Genomic DNA, 17,794 nt, shown 5'->3' with positions numbered 1-17,794 from the left:
AAAGCATATTTAAAATGCATCTCCATTCCACAGTCATAAACTAATTGACAAATTAAGCTATAAATGAATAGCAAATAGTTATATCATGAATCACTCATGAATAGAGAATGATTCATTCAAAATAACCACGTAAGATTATGTGGGATTTAAAAGGAACTGGTAGATTTATTTCTACTGTTATGAAAATCTTTTAAATCTATCATTGATTGAGGAAAACAACTTGGTTAGACTTAGTGTCCAATATGATAATATTCATGAAAAATACTAAATCAAGAACAGAAAAATTACATATAAAACCAGTGACATACCTCAGATTTCTTCCTGCCTGAGCATCCAATACAGGATGCGGGGTAATGAATGGGAACTTTTACTTAATTTTATTCTTTAAATTTGTTAGAATTAAGTGCATTCCCTTGAGACCTATGAATTTTTTTTTGGTGAAAAAGTATGCAACAGGTTTGTCAGTATGTCCACAAAAAAGATAGCTGGGAAAGGAGGGAGGGAGGGAGGAAGGAAGGAGAGGCCCGCCCCGCACCACACCTGCACCGCAGCCTACCGGGACGGGCCTCCCGTGGGCAGCCTGCCACCTGCCCTCCCTTGGGGCCTGTGATCCCCAGGCAGGGCCCGCCCGTGGCGTTGAGCTTTCCCTGGATGTGTTTGCTCCTGGATCGCAGCCTAGCCATGCCGCAGGTACGGCCAGGGTGGGGCCGGCTGCAGAGGGGCACTGTGGTGGCCTGGTGATCTCTAGGGGAAGGGCTGTGGGAGCAAGAGGAGTTTCCTTGATGCTGGGTCTTCCAGGGGCCTTGGGGGCAGGAGATGACTCATGCAGGGGCACCGGGCGCTGGCCAGGGCATTCCCAAACACGGTGATAGCAGAGGCCTCCTCAGGTCCCCTTCCTAGAAAAGTCTCAGGGGGCCCTAACCTGTCTGCTCTCTCCCTCCTTCTCCGCAGGATGAAGATGAGACGCTACAAGCTCTTTCTCATGTTCTGTATGGCCGGCCTGTGCCTCATCTCCTTCCTGCACTTCTTTAAGACCCTGTCCTATGTCACCTTCCCCAGAGAACTGGCCTCCCTCAGCCCTAACCTTGTATCCAGCTTCTTCTGGAACAATGCCCCGGTCACGCCCCAGGCCAGCCCCGAGCCAGAAAGCCCCGACCTGCTGCGGACCCCCCTCTACTCCCACTCGCCCCTGCTGCAGCCCCTGTCACCAAGCAAGGCCACCGAGGAACTCCACAGGGTGGACTTCGTGCTGCCCGAGGACACCACCGAGTATTTCGTGCGCACCAAAGCCGGGGGGGTCTGCTTCAAACCAGGCACCAAGATGCTGGAGAAGCCGCCCCCCGGGCGGCCGGAGGAGAAGCACGAGGGGGCCAAAGGCTCCTCGGCCAGGCGCCCGCCCCGGTACCTGCTGAGCGCCCGCGAGCGCGCGGGCGGCCGGGGCCCGCGGCGCAAGTGGGTGGAGTGCGTGTGCCTGCCCGGCTGGCATGGGCCCAGCTGCGGCGTGCCCACCGTGGTGCAGTACTCCAACCTGCCCACCAAGGAGCGGCTGGTGCCGCGCGAGGTGCCGCGCCGCGTCATCAACGCCATCAACGTCAACCACGAGTTCGACCTGCTGGACGTGCGCTTCCACGAGCTGGGCGACGTGGTGGACGCCTTCGTGGTGTGCGAGTCCAACTTCACGGCCTACGGCGAGCCGCGGCCGCTCAAGTTCCGCGAGATGCTGACCAACGGCACCTTCGAGTACATCCGCCACAAGGTGCTCTACGTCTTCCTGGACCACTTCCCGCCGGGCGGCCGGCAGGACGGCTGGATCGCCGACGACTACCTGCGCACCTTCCTCACCCAGGACGGCGTCTCGCGGCTGCGCAACCTGCGGCCCGACGACGTGTTCATCATCGACGACGCCGACGAGATCCCCGCGCGCGACGGCGTGCTCTTCCTCAAGCTCTACGACGGCTGGACCGAGCCCTTCGCCTTCCACATGCGCAAGTCGCTGTACGGCTTCTTCTGGAAGCAGCCGGGCACGCTGGAGGTGGTGTCGGGCTGCACGGTGGACATGCTGCGCGCCGTGTACGCGCTGGACGGCATCCGCCTGCGCCGCCGCCAGTACTACACCATGCCCAACTTCCGCCAGTACGAGAACCGCACGGGCCACATCCTGGTGCAGTGGTCGCTCGGCAGCCCGCTGCACTTCGCAGGCTGGCACTGCTCCTGGTGCTTCACGCCCGAGGGCATCTACTTCAAGCTCGTGTCCGCCCAGAACGGCGACTTCCCCCGCTGGGGCGACTACGAGGACAAGCGCGACCTCAACTACATCCGGAGCCTGATCCGCACGGGCGGCTGGTTCGACGGCACGCAGCAGGAGTACCCGCCCGCCGACCCCAGCGAGCACATGTACGCGCCCAAGTACCTGCTCAAGAACTACGAGCAGTTCCGCTACCTGCTGGACAACCCCTACCAGGAGCCCAGGAGCACGGCGCAAGGCGGGCGGCGCGGCAGGCTTCCGGAGGGACGGCCACCTGCCCCCGGCAAATCGGACGAGGTTGAAGGCTAAGGCTGCATGACCTTATAGGGCCCGTGGCAGGGTGCAGGGTGGTGGCCGCCCCTAGAATTATCTCCCTGTCTCCTTCTGCCGGCTTGGCTTGGTGGTTCTTGAGAGGACCTGGAGTGGGTGGGTGGGAGGATGGGGCTTCCCCCACTCAAGCACTTGTGAATCGAGGGTCAGGCCTTTGGGCCCAAAACGCGAAGTGGGGCAGGCTGAGACACCTGCTTGGCCCTTCTGCCCGCCAAGAGTGCTGTGGCCAGACGTGCTGCTGGGGAGTGCACCGTGGTCTCTCCGGGCAGAAAGGGAGGGCAGGCAGGGTGGGGGAAGGGATCCCGCAGGAATACCCGAGTGCCCATGAGGGCGTGGCCTGGCTGGGGAGGAGCCCACCGTTGGCATCCTGGGGCTTTGGACCTGCAGGGGGAAAGGGCATGCCAGGAGGGCCAAGGGCTCTGTATATAGATGCATTTGGGTCCAGGAGCAAGAGGGGACACCTAGGAAGGAGGGGATGACAAATGACATCCAGCTGAGAGGAAGTGCTGGTGGATGCTGTGCGGTGTTATCAGCAGTGCTGGGCCGAAGAGAGAGGAGAGCTTTGGGGTACACCTGCCCCAGAGGACATGACACCGCACTGGGTGGCTGGTGCCTGAGTCTGTCTCTGTCCTCCCGGCCCGTAGGAACTGACATGGCACAGGGCCCCGGGAGCCCTGCGGAGTCTTCCTTTGTCTCCCAAACCTGGCCTTGACAGTCCTTCTTACTTTTTATACTGCTGTCTTGTGGGCTGCCCATTCAGTCCTTGCAAGGCCAGGAGTCCAGCTGTAGGTGGTACCTGGGGGAGGGAGAAAGGAGGAAACTGACAGAAGGGCCCTGCATCTATTCACCCCTTCCTCCCTGTCACCCCTTCCTGCTGGCACCCACAGACCCAGCTCTCCACCCTCCCAGGTGGGATCACTCTTGTGCCCCTCCTTGAGGATGGCTAGGGGCCAGAAAGGACCCTCGAGGCTATCCTGGGCCCAAGAAGGGACATTAAGGCCAGTTATATGTCATCCCATTCCTCATAGTTTGCCTTGGGTGGGGGTGTATTTGTTGGAGTAGTTTCTAAGCTGCTGTAATTAAGAGACCCTGAAATACAGTGGTTTACGCAGAACAGAGCTTGTTTCTAATTAAATTGTCTAGAGGAAGATGGTCCAGAGCTAGTAGGGCAGCTCTGTTTTCCTTCGTACACACCTTCCAATTCTGGGCAGAGCGGCTGCTCCACCTCCCACCATCCTGTGTGCATCCAATCCTGGGGGAAGCAGAGATAGGCAAGGGAGGCGCACCCCCTTTCCTGTTAAGGGCATGAACCAGAAATGGCTCTGTCACTCTGCTAGCATCTCATTGGCCAGGCCTCAGTCACATGACCACAAGCAGCTGCAAGGGCAACTGGGAAGTGTAGTCAAGCTGGGCTGCCATGTGCAGGCCTCAGCCTGGGAGTCCTCTTGTTAACTGGGGAGAAGAGAATGCATCCAGGAGACAAGTAGCGCCTCTGGCGGAGGGGAAGGGGAGGTGGTAGGAATGACTGCTTCAGTCGGATGCTGCTCTCGTCAGAGCTTCTGGAACACCTGCTCCTGTTCCTCTGGCTGTGCCAGCCCAGGGCCAGGGTGCAGTGGGAGCCGCAGCTGTGTGGGAAGGGAGCTCCCTCTCCCCCCGCCCGCTCACGCGTTACCGAGTGACGCGGTGTGCGGAGTCTGCCTGTGGAATGGTATGTGTTTGTGGGTGTGTGTGTATATTTATGGGCATGGGTGCATGCTTGGTGTGTATTTGTACATGTCTGTATCGACGTGTCCCTGTAACTATAGGTTTGTGTGTGGACATGGGAGCCCAGGCCCAGGTGTCCTCTTCCCCAGGACCTGGAGCCTGTGGCCACACCTCCTGCAGCTCCCCAAAATGACTGAGGCAATAAGCCCTTGGGGAGCCCAGGAGGCAAGGCTAAAGGAGATGCAGGGTCTGTCCGTCTGTCTTGCAGTCTGAGGAATGGGAACGCTCCCGACCTGCGGGCCGTGCAGCTGAGAGCCCACTACCTCCCCAGCCCCTCTCGGCCCCGCCCCACCTCCAGTGAGGCCTTTTCTCTGGATGTCTTATTGGGAGTTCCTGATGGGTTGGAGTACTCTTGCTCCTGTCTAGGGGATCCCCCAGGGAACCCCTCCTTTGAAGTCACAGCAGACTTCCTCTCTGGTTCCCCTTGGGGCTGAGAGGTGGCTCGAGAAGTCAGGGTGTTGCTGTGGCCCTGGGTCAGTCCAGGCTGGGCTGCCCTCCCGAGGAGCCTCTCTGTGCCCCATGGACAGGCGCCTGAATCATGCCTGACCCCAGCCCAGGGCCTCCCTCCTCGACGGCTTCCTCACCCCCCCTCCCAGCACCTCCCCAGGCTTGCAGGGGTCCTTGGCCTCCAGTGCTCAGGGGCAGGGGGAGGAAAAGGGGAGAAGCTCGGACCTGCCAGGCCCCATCTCCCCAGACCCTGTGGGGCAGGGGCCTGTTCACAGCAGCGCGGGTGCAGCCCTGGCGGTTGGCGGAGAGGACAGCTGTCAGAGGGCTGGGGCGCCAGGACGTGGGGTTGAAGAGCTTCGTGTACCATCACAGCATACACTGGGAATTTGGGGGGCTCCGGGCCACTCCCCCAACGTGAAGGGAAACCAAACTAAATGTGAACGCCGGCACACTGCTGTCCTGTTGGTGTATCCAGATCCCTCTCCCCGGAAACCACTAGCCCCATGACCTCTAGACCCAAGTAGGCTCACCTGTGCCAAGCACCCAGGGAGCTCGGCTGGCCCTGTCCACTCGTGGGTCGCGTCGGTTCCCTGGGGCAGCGTGGGAGAGCGTTGGGGGCCGAGGGGAGAGGGGTGGGGAGACTGATGGGACTTGCCCAAGCAGAAGGCAGGGCCCTGGGAAATGTATAATTTAAGGACACCAATAATAATAGTATTATTTTTTTTGTAAGGGAAAATCAATATGTACATTCTGAAATCATTTTCTCTGTAAATGGTTGGATTTCATTTCACCCTTAAAGGGATGCTTAAAAGGAGAAGATAATATTAATAATAAAAACAGATACAAAGTCCAAAGTGTCTGCGTGTGTGGCCAGTTTGTGGGTGCTGTGGGGCAGGGAGGGGTGGGAGCTCTGGTCTTGCCAAAGATGCCCTGCGGTTGTCAAGTCTGAACCAATGAGGTATGAGACCAAGGACTGCATGGCTGGTGGGGACAAGGGCAGATGTACGGAGCACCTTCGCTTAGGGATGCAGTTACCCCCCAGGCACAGGTGGAAAGAGCTTGGGAGCGGAAGATGCTGCACAGAGGTCCGGCAGAAGGAAGCAGAAGCGAGCCTAGCTCCTAGGCCTGGTGGCACCCGCCCTCCTGTGGGGCCGGGGACCCCTTTGGGGATCTGGATGCAGGCTTTGGTGCAAAGGCAGGGAGGGGACGATTCCCCCACAATTCTGCCCTGGGGCATCAAAACCCATGCTCCTGCCTCAGTGGTTTTCTTCCCTGTGTCAGTCAGGGGCTTGAAATGCCTCCACCAAGGTCACACAGTCACTTAGACTCCAGACCTGGGTTCCCAGCACCAGCCCTCTGGCGGCGGGTCAAGGTGGCAACTTCTTTTCCAGGAGTAGTCCTCCCCTTCCCAGGGAGCTGATCTTGGACTTGTACTGTGACAGCACCTGGAGGCTTGGAATGTGGGGGCTTCCTCTGGACCAGGTGGGTGCCAGCATTGTCCTGGGGGTCCCTAGGTGAGACTCTCTGAAATGGTAGGAACAGACACTCTGAGCTCTGCCTTGGTCCCCTGCAGGCGGCTGTGCAACCTCCATGTCAGACAGGGAGACAGGCCCAGAGATGACAGGAGGAATGAAAGCAGTGTTGGTGGCCAGAGCAGGGCTAATGTCTCCTGAGCACTCACAAAATGCCAAGCATGCGTAATCTGACACCCGAGGGCCAGGATGGCCTGGACTCCTGGCCATACTCCCCAAGCCCAGGAAGGCACTTGCTGCACATGCCCGGCGTGGGGATGGGGGCAGGGCCACAACTCCCCAGCTCGGAGGGAGTGGAGGAGCTGTAGACACCACCCCCGGCCAGAAGAGGGCAACAGTGACCCACTGATGGTTTAAGATCAAGTTTACAACCCTTAAATCACATCCTAGGGTGCACCACCATCAGCATAAATATTTGCAGGTTTTATTTATTAATTAAGTGCCTACTTTGTGCAAACTTTTGGCCAAAAGGTTTCCCTCCTCCTCATTCCCACTGTACAGGTGTGGAAAGTGAGCCTTGGACACCTTAACTAAGGCAGTGAATGGCAGGCTCAGTTTGCTTAACACCAGAAGCTGCCAAACTGCACTCGTCTGTCATTGTCCACTGGGGGAGGAGGAGGATGGGGACGGGGCAGAGGAGGGAGGGAGGCAGAGAGGATGGTGTCGGAGGCAGTGCTAATGTTCAAAGATCGTCCAAGCTCCTGAGCAAGCCGGGCGCAGTGCCTGCTTGGGGAGCAGGGAGACAGGACTCTCTCTGCTCTCGGGAGGATCACAGTCCATGGGGAGCACAGGTAAGCGCCAGCTCAGAACGGCCAGGGGAGGCTGGTGCAAAGTTATCGCAGCCCAGGAGATGCATCGTGCTGCCTGTGAGCGTCAGTTTACAATCGTCTCCCCCAGTGGCTGGCCAGGTAGGTGTGGGGGCAGTGACAGGCTCATGACCTCGGAGGGCACATATTCTCTTCCAGACTGTCGACTGTCTATAAACAGGGCCCATCGACAGCTTTACTGCACCCAGAAGATAAAATGAAATAAAGGGAACTACGTGCAGCCTGTGAAGCCCCATCTGCATGGGCGAGATGAGGGCAGTGGTGATAATGATGTCAACATCTACCATCAAACACCCAGGTTGCTTTCCAGACTGGGGCTTGAGCGTTGGGCAGGCAAAACCCTCAAATCCAGACAGCCCATCACTGCCAGTTCACCAGAAGCCCCCTCTGATGCACCCCAAATCATAGAGCATCTACAGATCTCTAGTTAAAGCTCAAGGAAGCGAAAGGCCCTGCCCAGGGCCAGCCCTCTGGCCAGCATCCTTGGCCACTCACTTGCTCCAGTAAATTTCCAGAGACTCGGTTATAGCTGGAAACTAATTCCTTTAAACTAATAACTTGTTTTAGTTTATTTACTGCTGCAAAACAAACCACCCTGAACCTTGGCAGATTAAAACAATTTATTTACTCACAGTTCTATGGTTTGGGCTGGACCCAGCTGACCAGTTCTTCTGCCCCACAGCAGGTGGACAGCTGCTGCCCGGACACACTCACCTGCTTGGGTCTGGCCTGGGTTGCTGGGTGGATGACAAAGGAATGAGCCTGTCAGCCAGTTAGTGACTGCCATCCCATAGGAGGGACACCACCCCAAGCAGGAGCCCTCCGACCTCATGAACCCACTGTCGTGAGGCTCTGAAAAGGGCCCCACCTCACCTGTGAGGTCTGCTGCCAAAAATGCACCACCTGACTCTAATCCCAGGGAAACCTCACACAAACCCAAACTGAGGGACAAGCTTTGAAAACCTGGCTTCCCTCAGATGGACCCCTGATTTCTTGTGCTTCTGTCCTTCCGCAGCATTGGCAGAAAAAGCCCAACCCTGTATGTATCACAAACCACTTTTCAAACACCTCTCCTAGGTGGCTGTGAGCTTCTAGACAAAACATCAACAGTGGCACAAATCTTTGTCACTGTGACCTCAGTGTGTGGCCCACTCATCTCAGCCAAGACCAGAACTGCCCAGTCAAGTCCAGTCTAAACATTGATCCAGCCTCATGAGCTCAAGTCTTTAAGCCACTATGAACTATAGGGTGCTTTCTTACACGGCTTAATTGTGGCTGCAGATAACTGACACGGTTTGCCTTCAGTTAATGACAGAAGAGTAAAGCAAACTAGTGAGGCAGATAAGGAATTTATTGGCTTGCTGATGGTAAAGTTGAGGGGTAGAGTTGGCTTCAGGTACAGCTCGAGGCAGAACTCACTGTCACATTGTCATCCAGCTCTCTGTGGCTGAGGTTAGCTCTACTTCTGAACTTGTATTGTCCCTATTCTCAGGTAGGATTACCCCTCAGGCCTGCAAGATGGCTGCAGCAGCTCCAGGCGTCACACCATCTCAGCTTTGTACTCAGCACAGAGGAAACAAAGCTTCTCTCTCTAAATGTCCTGGGCCTGGATGTCACTGATTTGAATTAGGTCATGTTAGTATCCCCGAAGGGACCAGTGAGACTGGAAGGGTTGGACGGAGTCTGCTGATTAACTTAGATCAATCAAAGCCTGATCTATATTGGCTAAGGAGGAGGGAGGGTGGTTCTCAAAAAGAACTCTGAGTCCCAGATCTCACCCTTGCCACGACTTCAGCTGTCTCCAATAGGCCTTTCATCAGCCATCAGCCTCGGCCACCTCCCTTTCCCAGGTCCTCATCTGTAACATGTTCACAGGGCAGACCAGAGGTGGCGGCAAGGAGGCTCAGAGCCTGGAGCATGGTGACAGCTCCATGGTGTGAGCAACGGGCACGGTGGCCCATCCTCACCCTCTGTCTCCCTCCGCCTGGTGCATGTGGGACGCAGGTTGTGCGTCCTTCCTTGAGACTTCCTCCCTCAGCCTCTGTGACTTTTCTCATGGCTCTCCTCTTCCTCCTCCCTCCAAGACATTCCTTCCTGGTTGTCTTCCTGCGTTCCTCCCCCCCACCCCACCCCCGCACCCCTTCGATAAGGCTGGCCAGGCCTCAGTCCTGGGCCCACTGCCCTGCCTGCAGGTCCCAGCGCTCACAAAGGCGGGGAGGGCTCCACCTCTCCTGGGAGTCCTCCCTCCTGAGCAGCCTCCAAAGGTCAGGGTCACCTCAGACACCATAGGGCCAAAATAGAACTCAGCTTCTCTTAAAAATGTATGACCCCATAAATTCCTTTTGGTTAAAGACACTTTGGGTTGGGTTTTCTGCTGTTTACAACCCAAAGCCTTCTAATCTATCTAATGTAAACTTTCCTCGGTGAATCTGTTTGTGCTGTTCTCTCGGCCTGGGACATTTTGCATGTAACTCCCACTGTCTCTAAGGCTCCACTCAGGTGGCAGGTTCCCCAGGAGGCAGAGCCCTGCTGGGCACGACCCTCCTCCACACAGGGCTCAGGTGCTGATGCTCTGGGATCCCATTAGGCCCCCAGTGTCTCCAGTATTGCCCTCCACACAGTCTTCTAACTGCCCACTTTCATATCTGTCTCCCACTCAGGAGCAAATTGGCTCCAGCACCGCTCGATAGCTATTCCTTGTCTACGACCATACCACCTTGAACACGCCCAGTCTCGCACCATAGCTATCTGTGGGATGACCAAATAAATGAACACGTTAATGAGTGGAGCTGCTGGGATTTGAACCCAGGGCTGTCTCCAATACTGCCTAGCGCCCAGACTTCCCTGGTACCCTGCTCCCTGAATGCCCCCATCCGCCAGCCTCCAGGCTGGGCTCCTGTCACATACAACCTACCTGCCCGCCCGAGGGCAGTAGGTTTTCTATGGCCCTTGCTTCCTCCTCTGCGAGGCCTTGCCCGCAGGATGGGGTGCCCCCCACCCCAGTTCACGGCCAGACCTGGCCCAGACTTGCCTCTGCTCTTGAGTATCTCACAGGAGCAGCCCCCATGGTGTAATGAGAACCTCCAGCCCATCCTGATTAGCACACCCCCTTATCTCATCTCAAATTTTCCTTTCTACTGACTCCGGGTCTTTAGACAAAGCTTTATTTCTTTAACCAAGTACAAACCAAAATATCTCTGAACCCACCTATAGCCTGTAAGCCCCCGCTTCGAGGTGCCCCACCTTTTCAGACCAAACAAATGTATATCTTCCATGTATTGATTCATGATTTTCCCTGCAATTCCTGTCTCCCTAAAATGTGTAAAACCAAACTGCAATCAACCACCTCGGGCATTTTTTCTCAGGACCTCTTGAGATATGTCCCCGGACCAGCGGTCATTTATATTCGGTTCAGAATAAACCTCTTTAAATTATTTCAAAGAGTTTGAGTTTTTTCCTGCTAACAGCCATTTGGTTCTACAAACATCAGCCAAGGCCTAAGGCACAGGTTGGGGTTGGGAGGAAGAAGACTTCGCAGTCCTGAGGTTTGCAGGAGGCAGAGGATTTGCTAACTCAACCGTTCCAGTTGATCGTGACCACTCCCTGGGCAGGGGCTCAGAAGAGGGCACTGGGTCGTGTGAATCTCCTACAGGGCCAGCTTCATCTCTGGCAGTTAAAGCAACCCCAGCAGGATGCTTGGGAAGGATTTCTGTTTCTGCAACTCGCTTCCACCATCAGGAAGTTCCCACATGAGTGTATCAGTAGTTAGACACACGACACTCATTCTGTGGCACTTTGTCCCTGTCTTTCTGACACCCCCCAATCCTAGCATTCTGTGTCACCCCTTTGTGGCCACCTGCCTTTCAGCTTCATCCCACACTCAATTTCTGACTATTGCCCCATGGCAGGTCCTGAGGAAGATGCATTTTCTGCCCTGTAGGAGCTCAAGATCATTAGACAGTGGCTGGAGTCCGTTGACCTTGGCCCCACTGACACCAGGGGCCAGGTCACTCTTTGTTGTGGGTCTGTCCTATGCACTGCAGGGTGTCTAACAGCACACCTGGGCTCTGGCCGGTAGATGCTGCCAGTAGCACCCACGCCCCCCAAGTGTGACACCCCAAAATGTTTCCAGACACTGCTAAATAGTCCCTGGGGTGCAAACTCACTGGAGTGGGAAGCAGACAGTTGGTCAATGCCCAGTGTGTCACAGCAGGCACTTTGCACACGTTCCCTCATTTAATCCTGTGAGGTAGCTGCTGGTGCCAATGCAGTGTCAGCTTTTCTCCTGGGGACCTGGGTGATATCCTGAAGGAGCCCTCCCATTCTCCACCCTGTGAGACTGGAGGTGGGGGACCAGGATTTACGGAGATCAACGCCATGAGTTGCTCAAAGGCACACAGCTCCTCACTGGGACTCAGGACCACGGGCTCCCAACCCCTCTCACTGCGCTGCGCTGCCTCCTAGTGGGAGCGCGAGGGCGGTCAGCAGCCTGTGCCCCAGGTGGGCTTGCTTCTGCCTTTCTTCTCACTCCACACCGTAAAGGATTCAAAGCAGTTTATGCAAATACATAGCATGCAAGGGAAAAGCAAATATATGAAAATTAGAATCACGTGGCCAGGCGCAGTGGCTCACACCTGTAATCCCAGTGCTTTGGAAGGCCAAGGCTCAATCGCTTGAACCCGGGAGATTGAGGCTGCAGTGAGCTATGATCCAGCCACCGCACTCCAGCCTGGGCGACAGAGAAACCCTGTCTCGAAATGAAAAAAAATTAGAATCATAGAACACTATAAAGATGAAAGAAAACCAAACCTAGGAAATAACACAAAATGAAATGGGCAGTGCTAGGGAACACCAAAGCGCTGGAGGCACGGAAGGAAAGGGCATGTCCTCCTCTCTCCCTTTGCAGATGAGGAAGCGAAGGTCCCAGAACTTGCACTGGAGGTGGCTGAGCTTTGAGGATGAGCGCTAATGGAGGGCACCTCTGCAACACGTGTCTTCCCTCCACGACAGGAGTGGGCCTGTCTTCCTCCACCCTGGCCAGGGCCTGACAGCAGTTACTAAATCCGCACGAATTTACTGACGTATGTACCCATCATAGCTCACCCTTCCTTGATGACCTGTCTCCCGGGCTCATAACTCACACTATTGTCAGTAGTACATGTCGATATATCTGCCCCACTGGCTTGTCCCCAGTCATCCCCAAGGACCTCTGCACCCTTGCAGACCCCAGGCAGCCACCCTCCTTAGTTGGGATTCACTTGTCCCCATCTGCCTCCCTGAGGACAGAGGTCACCCACTCATGTGTCAGTGAGAGGCTTTGCCAGTAGGATTGTCAATGCCCCTAGAAGTCACTGTGCACAGTGCAGGGATGGTTGCAGGTTGTGGCTCACTGATGAGATAAAAGGGGTCTCAGGCTGCTCCCTGCTGGCTGCTCCTCTGCCCACTTAGAGTAGACTTTCTGCCTCCGACCATCTGAGTGAGATGACCATGAGCACAGCTTTCCCGTCGTGGAGCTGGATGGGTTTGGAGAGGCATCCCACTGTTTTCCAGCCTTCAGCAGGCCTGTGGGATCGCTGAGCCACCCCAGGAAGGAGAGGCTGTTCTGCCAGCAGCTAAGTGTGAGGGCACCAGGAAGTCAAGTTCTAGGACTCAAAGGCCCAAGGAAAGGCCCAAGAGCATGAACAAACATCACAACGAGTCACATCTAAATCACACTCAGAGTCTTTCCAAGCCCCGCTCTTCCTCTGGAATATATTTCACCTCGATCCCTGCTGCTGCGTCCTTCCCGGGCCCTGAGCTGGGGACGCAGCAATCATCCCTGGCTTTCCCTTCTCCCTCCCCCAGGCTTGGCCAACCCATTCTCCACACAGGGCCACAGCAGCCCAGATGGGGCTCCGTGCAATTGGGAAGGGCATCCCTTCCTCCAGACATGTTACTTCCATCTACTCAAAAATTGCCATAATACACTGATTTTATTAGACGGAACCACTGCCTTCTGCCAAAGAAATGTCATGAGAAACACACACTTCTACAAGGTCTCTGATGTGAAAGGCGTTCCTTGGATGTGGTACTCTTGTGCAGTGTGTGACATGGACAACACGTCCAGCAGCCCTGCCTCTGCATTCTAGATGTGATTCTATCACCTCCCCCAACTTTAAAATAGTCTGTAGCTCCCCACCACTACAGTGCCAGGTCAAGCTCCTCATAGAGCTTCCAGGGAGTCCTTGCTACCCTTTCATGCTGCCTTGTCTCATCCCCTTGGACTGGAGTAGACAGCTGACCCAAAGGCGGCCGGTGCACCCGCAGGCCGGGTAGCACCCCCCAGGGCACGGTGGTTTGGAGAGGGGAGCAGGGCCAGTCAGAGGAGGCAGAGGAAGCTGTCTGGAGAGGGCAGTGGAGCAGGTGCAAGCAGAAGCAGTCGCTAGAGACCCAGCTCCAGCGTGTGGTCCCGATGGATCCTGGGACAAAGCCGACCTGAGCAGCCTGAGTCCAGCTCTGATCCGCGAACTCAAAGTAGCCCCGTCAGAGCTGTGCGCGGAGAGGCCGCCCTGACTCGGGAATCAGCAAAGGCGAAGCAGTCACAATATTCTGATATTTCATAAACATCTGACAGCCATTTAGAGAAAAGATTAATTACAATCCCCACCTCACGCCTATGTCAGAGTGAATTCCAGGCGAATGAACCAAAGGAATAGACTCTTTTCGAAGGTACAATTCGGCCAGTCCTTATTTTAAGATTCACTGCTTTGTGCCTGGAGCCGGGGGACGTGTCAGAGCGTGTACTCGCTGCAAGGCAGGCGGGCAGTCGGGCTGCTGTCCCATCCCTTTTCCTGCCAGTGTGGAAGGGAACCCTAGCAAGGCCCTGGCAGGCTCCGCAGGCTACAGTCGCTCCGCAGGCTACAGTCGCTACAGTCGCTCAAGCGAGCACCCACGGAGGGGATCACAGGGTGTGGCAGGTGTCGGGGTGAGCTGGGAGCTGGCGCTCTGTCCACGGTGGAGGCTGATCCTCAGCACAGGTGGGGAGCCCAGGGCTGCCAGATCTTGTGATTATCTATGTGAACCTGGAAAGCCGCCTTTGATCATGTTCTGGGTCTTACAAAGCTCTTGTGGAATAAGCAGAACACTTCTTGGTCCAGTCTGGCATGCCGGCCTCCAGTTTGCCTCTTGAGGAGACAGAGGCTGTCATCAGCCTGGGTGGTGCCGCCTGGTCTGTAAAATGGGCACATTGGTACTCAGCGCTCAGAGGACTGCAGTGGGAGGCCAGATGGATAAAACGCGTAAAGGAAATCCAACTGCCATCCATTGAGCAACTGTTCCGGGCTGAACACCGTACTTAGTCTTCCCAACCTTCTCCTGAATCCTGAAACTCACAGACGTTGCACAGGTGGGAAAGGGAGGAGCTGGGGGCTGGGCTCAGTCCCTGGGCCTCCACCAGCAGCCGCCCTGACTCTTGCTGCGAGGGGTCCCTGCTACCCTCTCCTGCCACCTTGTCTCATCCTCTTGCACTGGAACAGCCGGCTCAAAGGCAGCCACTCCGCCCGCAAAGGGGGGTATTCAGTGAACAAGCTCACATTCCTTTGCCCTTTTCAACACCGCCTGGCCCAATGCGGGCAGCAGAGATTTCACAGTGAACAGGGGACCCTCTGTCCTGTCCAGGGATATCAGTTTCTAGTCTGGTGAATATAGGATTGGTGACACCCGATGACAGCAAACCCCATTAGGAGGCAGGTGGCTCTGTTTGACAGTGATTTCCAGATTCCTGGCTGGCTCACGGCCCAGAGCTTCGCTGATCTGGTTTCAGCCAGCTCCTCCATTCCTCCATCAGCCTGGGTGGTCCCCTGGGAGGGGGTAGGGAGGCTGGGGTGGGCTGGTCCAAGCTGGGCAAAGTAAAGAGAATGAAACTGGTGAGATGCAGACTTTTCTGCCCCTGTCGGGAAGCCTGGGCTGCCCTTTGATGCCACCCCTGCAGTTACCCACCCCTGCAGTTACGGGGCACCTGGCCTGCTCTCTCGCTCTCCTCTGTGACACCCCACAGAGGGCTCCCTCTCTCTGGTCTTTTCAACTTCTCTCCCTCTACCGGCCCCTTGTCCCTCCCCCATCAAGGTTAGAATAAGTACCAGCCAGTCCCCGAACCCAACCAACCCAGACTCAACACACACAATTGGCTTCTGTTCCCTCTCGCACCCTTTCATCCTGCAAAATCACCACTCCCTTTTAATTCCCATGTACTGCTTGGCCCCTGGACTTCCACCCCCACCTCCCGCTGGACCGGCTCCTACTCCGGGAAGGACAGATGGTACCCGTTGGGACACTGGCATTTGTGACCACACCCTCCTTCCCTCCCAGGCCTCCAGACACCTGGAAAAACCCGGTCGTCTTGACGATTCCTGCCCAGTGTCCTTTGCTTCCCCGGCCTTAGATTGTGGTGTCCCCAGGCCTCGCCCCCAGCCTTGTCCTCTTTCTCCACCCTGGTCCTGTGTGACTTCATTTGTCCCGTTGATAGTTCAGAGCTCCAGACCTGAGTTCAGACCCAAGTCCTGCCACTGAGGGCTCTTTAGGATCCCATTTTATTAGATGTCATCGGGGCAATGACAGTTCTTAAAACAACAGAAATTTATTCTCTTGCAGTTCTGGAGGTTAGAAATCCAAGATCAAGGTATCAGCAGGGCTATGGTCTCTCCGAAGGCTCCAGCCTTTCTTGGCCTCTTCCTAGCTTCAGGCAGTTGCCAGCAATCCTTGCAGGTTCCTCAGTTACAGATGCATCACTCTCATTCTGTCTCCAGCATCAAATGGCCTTCACCCTCTGTGCATCTGTGTGTGTCGGGACGTGGCATTTTCCCACTCGCAATGCCAGTTCTTCCCCTACAGACCTGCGCTGAGGACTAGGGGAACTGGCGCGCACAAGCGCCGGCACACAGTGAGAGCTTCGTAAGTGTTAACTCTGGCTCCCGGCTGATGAGAGCCTCAGGTGAGCACCGCGGTGGCCTGAGGACTGGTCCCCAGCAGGTGTTGGCCCACCAGTCTGGTCCCCACAAAACAGCCAGGCTGACCCTTCCCTGATGCAAGTCTGATCGTGGCCTGGACTTCCCGTTGCTGTCAGGAGCAGGGCCAGGTTCCTGGTGGTGGCCTGCGGGGCCTGCCTGGTCGGCCCCTGCCTTCCTCTTCAGTGTCCTCATCGCCTCTCTTTCCCGAATTCTCTGGGCTGCAGTCCTTGGAGCTCTCCACTGGGCCCTAATCCTGTCTTCTACCTGGACCTCTCTTGCCCCTGCACCAGCCCAGGGGAACTCCCTAAGACCTTGTGGGGACTGAGAATTCTCACTGCAAACAGTCCACATGACCTGCTTCCACCTTAGTTAGCATGGACCAATTTCAAGGTCTAATTACATGCATAAGGGCAAGGAAATCGAGGCCCAGGGACATTGAGAACCTTGCTGAAGTCACCTTGTTGTCAGGTGGTGGAGTTTAAACCCAAGGCTGATTTGCAGACCAATGGTGCAGGTGGACAGCCTGCAGCACGCCTTGCTGGCTGTCACTTCCTCTCAGGGCAGCCTCAGGCCAGGCAGGTATCCGAGGCCCAGGCTGCTGCCTGTCCCACCTGTTGTCTCGCCCCCTCTTCCCACCCTGTGCCGTGCTCTGTCGGCGCCCACCCCCAGCTTCTGCGCTGACAGGCTCTTCTGCGTGTGCATGGGGACAGGAACCACATGCCTTATTTCTACATTCCTGCCTCCAGTCTGGTTCCTACTGGGTGCTCAGTAACTGCTGAGTGAGTGATTATTGGTTAACACATTGGCAACAACAGTGTTGGTGCCCGTGGGTCAGTCCATGGGTCAGTCGGCAAAAACGTTTTGTTGGTTTTTGTCCCAGCATCCCGCCTCAGTCCCCTGAAGCCCAGATCCTTGACAGCCTGAGAGTCCCCCAAGGTCCTGCCCCGGGTCTGGTGTCCTAGGCTTCCACAGTCTGCCTGTGGGTCTAGATTCCCACGCGCCTGCCCTACATAAGCGAGATGGGCAACATGTGATAATAAAGCCAGGCACCCTCACTGCCGCCGTCACGCCTGTGTGCCCCCTCTTGTCTAATCTTCGGCAGTCCTCCGGGGTAGTCCTGTTGTCTCGAAACCACGGCTTGATTCCCTTGCCCCATGCTCACCACCAACACGTAGGCCCCTCCCAAATTAGTCAGACTTGGCCACCCTGACACAGGTGAAACCATACCTTCTGGAAAATGTTAATTCATCTCTTCAATAGTTAAATGCCTACTATGTGTTGGTTACTGTTCTGGGTGAACACGTGCTCCCCTCTTGCCCTCCAGCCTCACATGAGGCTGTTGCCATCATCCAGATGTGAGAGCAGGGGGCTATGGCAACCCCCCAGCATTAACCCAAGACAGCCCAGAATGCCTCTTGTCCTGCGAAATCTGGTGGAGCCCTGAGATTTGGGCGAGTGCCTCCTGCTGTGGGTCTCTGGCCTACAAAGTCCTCATGGATACTTTGGATGCCAGATGACATCTCACTATCCACCTCCATTATCACGGGAGCATTGGGGGCAGGGAGGGGCCTTGTCAGTCTGGAAGTAGAGAGAAGACCCCCAAGAATAACAGGCATTCTGGGGGGGCTGATGTGAAGAGAAGACCCCTCCAAAGGATCTCCCTCT

General features: G+C 56.0%; 1 protein-coding gene across 1 annotated transcript in view; it reads left to right on the top strand.

The window, feature by feature from the left end:
- The window catches only part of MGAT3 (beta-1,4-mannosyl-glycoprotein 4-beta-N-acetylglucosaminyltransferase), a 36,457-nt gene extending 30,822 nt beyond the window's left edge, over nucleotides 1–5,635 (top strand). The window contains exon 2 of the mRNA XM_012741682.3: nucleotides 952–5,635. Within this exon, the coding sequence (XP_012597136.1) occupies nucleotides 953–2,554 (1,602 nt within the window). The 5' untranslated portion in view covers nucleotide 952 and the 3' untranslated portion in view covers nucleotides 2,555–5,635. The remainder of the gene's footprint in view (nucleotides 1–951) is intronic.
- Nucleotides 5,636–17,794: the final 12,159 nt, after the last annotated feature.

Source organism: Microcebus murinus, chromosome 10 (genome assembly GCF_040939455.1).
Source record: "Microcebus murinus isolate Inina chromosome 10, M.murinus_Inina_mat1.0, whole genome shotgun sequence".
NCBI classification, from domain to species: domain Eukaryota; kingdom Metazoa; phylum Chordata; class Mammalia; order Primates; family Cheirogaleidae; genus Microcebus; species Microcebus murinus.
The sequence above is the reverse complement of the archived record's forward strand: the minus strand, read 5'-3'. Positions and strand labels throughout refer to the sequence as shown.